The following is a 5,958-nucleotide window of genomic DNA, read 5'->3' on the forward strand; positions in this document are numbered from 1 at the left end:
AGGTAACAATACATAATCCATACACCCGATCTACCACTACAGAATCCCAGACAGGAGTAGAAACATGCATCGACAAATCAAGAGACTCACATAATTTATCCTGACTAGGTGCAAAATATGTGGACACATAAGAATAAGTATAACCTGGATCAAATAATATAGTAGCTTGTCGATGACAAACCGGTATAATACATGTGATTACAACATCTGAAGCCTCAACCTCTGGCCTACCCGGAAAAGCATAACAATGAGAATGACCTCCCTCAGACTATGAACATCCACGACCACCACCTCGACCAGAAAGAGAACCACCTCTACCTGAATGAGAACCACCTCTACCATTCTATGCACCACCTCTAGTTGGAGGTTGTGCAGCCTTGGAAGTCGAAGCCTGAGAACCCTGATGTAAGCCACCACGTCTGGTCCTACGGCAGTCTCTCACATAGTGTCCCATATCACCATACGCAAAACAGCCCCTACGAGATGTAGGCTGATGAGAGGAACCTGAATGACCAGAAAACCTAAGCTAACTATAGGTCTAGAAGATGAACCCTGTGAAGTATGTACTGAACTCGAAGAGCTATACCCAGCGTAACAAGCCTCACACACTGGTACAGTAGCATGAATGGGTCTGCTCGACTGAGGGTTATAATCTTTTCCCAAGTAACCTCGACTCCTAGGTGGAGCACCACCATAATCACCTGAATAACGAGTCCACTTGCCCTCAGGTTGCACAAATCCCTCACGCCCAATCATCTCCAACTCCTTAGCAGTATCTACCACTTTATAGAATAGAACACCAGAAGCAGCAACCTGAGAAACTCCTAGGCGAATCGGAATAATCAACCCCTTAACAAACCTTCTCGCTCTCTCAGCCTCTGTGGGATGTTTCATCGAAGCATGCCTAGCCAAGGCATGAAATTTACACTCATACTCTGCAATTGACATACCACTTTGCTGCAAACCCTCAAACTCAACCTTCTTACGTTCCCTCTCACAGTGTGGAACAAATTTTGATAGAAATACCTGAGTAAACTGAGTCCAGGATAGTGGAGGGGATCCAAATAGCCTAGTACTAATATAATCCCTCCACCACCGCTTAGCAAAGCCAGACATCTGAAATGCTGTGAAGTCAACCCCATGGCACTCCCATAATCCAAGATTATGCAACCTCTCATGACAACTAACTATAAATTCATATGCATCCTCAGTTAAGTCACCAATAAAAGTAGGAGGATTCATTAGTCTGAACCTCCCAAACATCTTTTGCTCACCAATGCTCATAGAAGGCCTTTTCGCCAAATGTGATGCAATATCTGGAAACTTTGTACCATCCAAACGAGGAGCTACAGTAGTAGCTGGCTGAGTCCTAGGAGTTTGAGAATCTGGAGCAACTATCGGATCTGGATTCTGACCTCCAACACGGGTATGTGAGCCATCAGAAGTGACAGGCAAAGCTCCTGCCTGATCCATCCCCTCTAAGAGTCCTAACATACGAGCCAAGGTATTTTCAAGCACTGGGGTAGAAATGGTATTGGGTTGAGCCTGAGCTGGCCCATCCCCTTCGACACGATCTTGCACATCCCCATGAATAACATCTTCATCAGGAGGTACGATCCTATCACGACCCGGTGTATTTATTGGTACTTGAACTTCCAGAGGTGTTGCTTTACGCCCCCTACCCCGACCTCAACCTTGATCTCGAACCCTGCCTCTACCTCGGATAGTATTCCCAAAAGCAGACATAGGAATGGGATCCTTACCACCACTTACCGATGTACGAGTCCTCGCCCTCTAAGAGAATGAGAAATAAAGATTATAATTTAAACAAATTCAACTGTGCACGATAGTGAATGAAAGAAAAGGATATTTCCTAAATGTATTATAGCTCTCGAAGATTGGTATGGACGTCTTCATACCGATCCACAAGACTATTAAACATTGCTCTTGTTCTCGTGAGACCGATGAACCTAGGGCTCTAATACCAAATTTTCATGACCCAAAAATCACGAGTCGTGATGGCACCTATGTTCCCAACCAATAGGTAATCCAACCAACATATTTTACAAACTTAACTATCTGATGAGTGAAAAGACAACAATTTTAACAAAATCTCCAAGACTAAGTTCCTTATAAGTACTAATGCGGGAAACTGAAAAAATGTAATATCCAAGAATTGGTGTCATAAGTACAAGAGCTACTAAAATACGATGCAAGTCTTATACTAAAATGACAATCTAACATAAGGGATACCATCTCTGAATACTAAATAACAGAATAAGTAAAGATAGAGGGAGGTGTGGGCCACAGAAAAGCCAAGAAGCTACCCACAACTCCAAGACACTCCAAACATGAATTCAAAGTGCTCCTCGAGAGGTGCTCCTACTCAGAATTGGATCTGCACCACAAAGAGTGCAACAAGTGTAGTATGAGTACGAAACCACGTGTACCCAGTATGTCTTATTGACCTACCACGAAGAAGTAGTGACGGTAGTTTATATAAGAAAAATAAATTCTTAAATTATAAAAGTGTATATATATTACAGTTACTATTCAAGTTTCATCAATAAAGGTAACCAAACATCAAGTACTTTCCAAACACCAAATAAAACACATAATCATCAAGAATGAATGATGTGAGAAATGCAATGCAATATGATACCATGAAATGATATGTGTCAGAATGCCCAGTACTCACTCAACCATATATACATGATACTCCTCGGAAATACATCGAGAGTTCATGACCTATGGGGGACTCGTGAGGTCCATTCCGACACGGACAATCTCCACATGTCTATGCGGGCGATCTCAACGCACTATCATAAAAATCAAACAATTTTGCGCACGGACGATCTCCACAAGTCAAAATTATAATCTTTACATCTCACCATCTCCAGCACGGACGATCTCCATGTGCCCAACTTATACTCAATCTCATGTTAATGCATGTGCACAATATTATTTCAAATAAAGGGGATGATGATGCACCTCAATCACTCAAATATCAACATAATACATAACCACCTCAATTATCACAACTATACGGATGTAATAAAGAAAACACAATCACACCAGGATTTCAAGTCACTAATATATCAGCTAATGCCCATATGCTTTGGCATTCCCAAATTACAATCCACATTCTATAGTACTAACCTTCTCTTTTATAAAACTGGTACTCGTACCAATGTCCGTCACGCCATTGATAAGAGACCCCATCTTTCGCCCTTAGCCCTTTGTCTATTTCATGTTTTTAATCTTTAATTAGGAAAACGTCCTTCAACAAGTCTAAAAAGTCTCAACATACCTTAGATTTTGAACCTCGTTCCGCGAACCTTCAAGATTTTTCCTTTTGTTTTTGCAAAGATTCAGAACGTTCCCAATCTACCATTTATGCAATATTCCTAAGTAAGAGAGTTTGTAGACATTCAAATTATTATATGTCTATCATGGTCCTTAAAAGTCTCTCATATCTCTAATCAAGCTCCAAATCTTGATATAATTTATATGCTAAAATTATCATCTCTGTTAAATTTCAAGTCAAGAATTAAACTTTCATCTCCTCAAATACCCTAAAATTCAATGTTAAATCATATCATATACACCTAATAATTAATTAACTATCTCAATATATCAAAAATAGTATCTTATTTTGATAAATAAATTAAATAAGAACCAATTCCACCATTTACAGAAGTATGTAATGTGACCCTTTTACTTTACCTTCATTCTGCAAAATTACTATTTTCCCTATAATTATATGCCCAAGTGCCAATTTTCCCCAAAATTATATGCCTAAGTGTCAATCATTGGCATGATTGCCTACTGATTGGCACAAACTTTTGTCCCCCAACCTTTTTAATACCCAAACTAAAATAATAATAATATTAAGAGAATTATGAATCCAATTGTTTTCCAGAATCTGCAACTTTGCTCACGCTGCCGCACATAAATCTTAAATCCTACACATTACCACTGCGGCAATCATTAGCAATTATTAAGTCATCATTAGTCCATTAAACTTAGCAGTAAATCAGATTACCATTCCCCACATCCCCACACATGACAAGAAATTAAAAACCATAACTTAATACACTGATTTTTAATGCAAACCTACAAGTAGTTAATAATTTACTAATGTATTCATTCTCACCTAACAAATTAAATATCCCATTGTTAGAAAATAAAAAATCAAAAGGAGTTACATGAAGCGATCCTCAACTAAGTTTCTAGGTTTCCTATTTCCGTTTATGAGAGTTCTCTTCTCTTTTGTTCTCCCTTTTTCTCTAAACTGACTCTACTAACATAATTTAATTACATGGGTCTAAGTTGTTACTATTAATTATGGATGTGATATAATACTCATTTAACAAAAAGAATCGTCAATTAGATACACATAGTTACCGACTAGTTTAAAAATATCCCTTTAAATTTTCCGCAAAGAGCCAAACTAGTCCTACTTCTCAAAACGACCAGCGGGTCGTTACATTTATCATTGCTAGTAGAGTGCAATATAAGTATATTGTTCGAGTTTAAACTTTCAGGGTACTCCTTTGTTGAATATCTATGGTCATTTCTTTTTTAATTATTTTGGTGGGTTAGTATTTTTTTTATTTACTTTAGCAATTCCTCACTTATACACTTGATGTTTACATGATTTTCGTAGTGCAAGGTCTGTCTTAATCTATTGGTTCTAACAAGTAGTCGACTCTTTGAATGACTATCCCATCATCTTTTTTTTGTTCGACTTACTCTTAGTTCTACATTTTCAGCAGTGAAGTTTCTTAATATGACATTCCATCTTTTGAGTAAACAAGGGATAGAGGGAGAAGGGTAGCAAAATCAAGAAAAATGGTCTTCCGAGTAAACAAGGGTCAGAGGGAGCAGGGGTAGAAAAAATAAGAGAAATGGTTAGACTTAAACCATATTTTCCTCTAAAGAAAATGGTAATTCAATGTTTTATTTTTGTGCAAGATGTCTACGTTATTTCTAATCACTTGAAATGCCTGAAAGTTTTTGTAAACGAAAGTGCATATGTTAAGAAAGAGATATGTCCAAGTTGTTAATGTTAACAAATATAGGGGTGTAAGAATTGTTTTCTTAGTTTGAGACTCATTCTTCTACTTATATCATACAATGCATGAAGTGCATTGATTGTTTGGTACAAATGATGGGATAAAATATTCATGGGTTCGTTGATGTCTCGTACCAAACATGAAATGAAGTTAATGCTTAACCTTATCTTGAGATTGATTTTCTTATCTTATGACCCAACGGTATAAGTTTATACTTGAGATATTATTACATCATATAAGTTGAATATAACTTTGTTGGAGTGAATATATAACACAAATTATATTATTGTCTTAGAGGTGGGATTTTTAAAAAGGCCCTCTCTTTTGTCAATTTCTTTTTAAAGTTTGTATCTTAGGCTACTAGATTACTCAAATTAGAATTCTATCAAATATGCATGTCGAGATGATTAATTTGCATGGCCCTTAAATATGGACAAACAACTGTAAACTAAATAATGTACATTGATGATGAGAATATTGAAAATATGTTAATCACCAAGAGTGTGTTTGGTATGAAGGAAAACATTTTCCGGAAAACATTTTCTGCATGGCCCTTAAATATGGACAAACAACTGTAAACTAAATAATGTACATTGATGATGAGAATATTGAAAATATGTTAATCACCAAGAGTGTGTTTGGTATGAAGGAAAACATTTCCGAAAAACATTTTCCGGAAAATGTTTTCCGAATTTCTCATGTTTGGTTGAGTCAAATGTTTTGGAAAATGTTTTCCAAATAAACTTATTTTCATGAAATTTAAGGAAAATGACTTCCCTTCAAAACTTAAGGAGAACATTTCCCAGAACTTTCTTCCAACCTTCCCTACCCAACCCACTCTACCAACCCCAAACTCACCCCTACCAGCCCCCACTCACCC

At 37.2% G+C, this 5,958-nt stretch overlaps 1 protein-coding gene across 1 annotated transcript in view; it reads right to left on the reverse strand.

Annotated features, from left to right (window-relative positions):
* Nucleotides 1–343: 343 nt before the first annotated feature.
* LOC107019433 overlaps nt 344–5,958 on the reverse strand; it is a 6,800-nt gene continuing 1,185 nt past the window's right edge. Inside the window, exons 2-3 of the mRNA XM_015219938.1 lie at nt 552–1,618; nt 344–504 (exon numbers count right to left, since the gene is read on the reverse strand). Coding sequence (XP_015075424.1) covers nt 344–504; nt 552–1,618 — 1,228 coding nt within the window. The remainder of the gene's footprint in view (nt 505–551; nt 1,619–5,958) is intronic.

This window comes from Solanum pennellii, chromosome 5, assembly GCF_001406875.1.
Source record: "Solanum pennellii chromosome 5, SPENNV200".
NCBI classification, from domain to species: Eukaryota; Viridiplantae; Streptophyta; class Magnoliopsida; order Solanales; family Solanaceae; genus Solanum; species Solanum pennellii.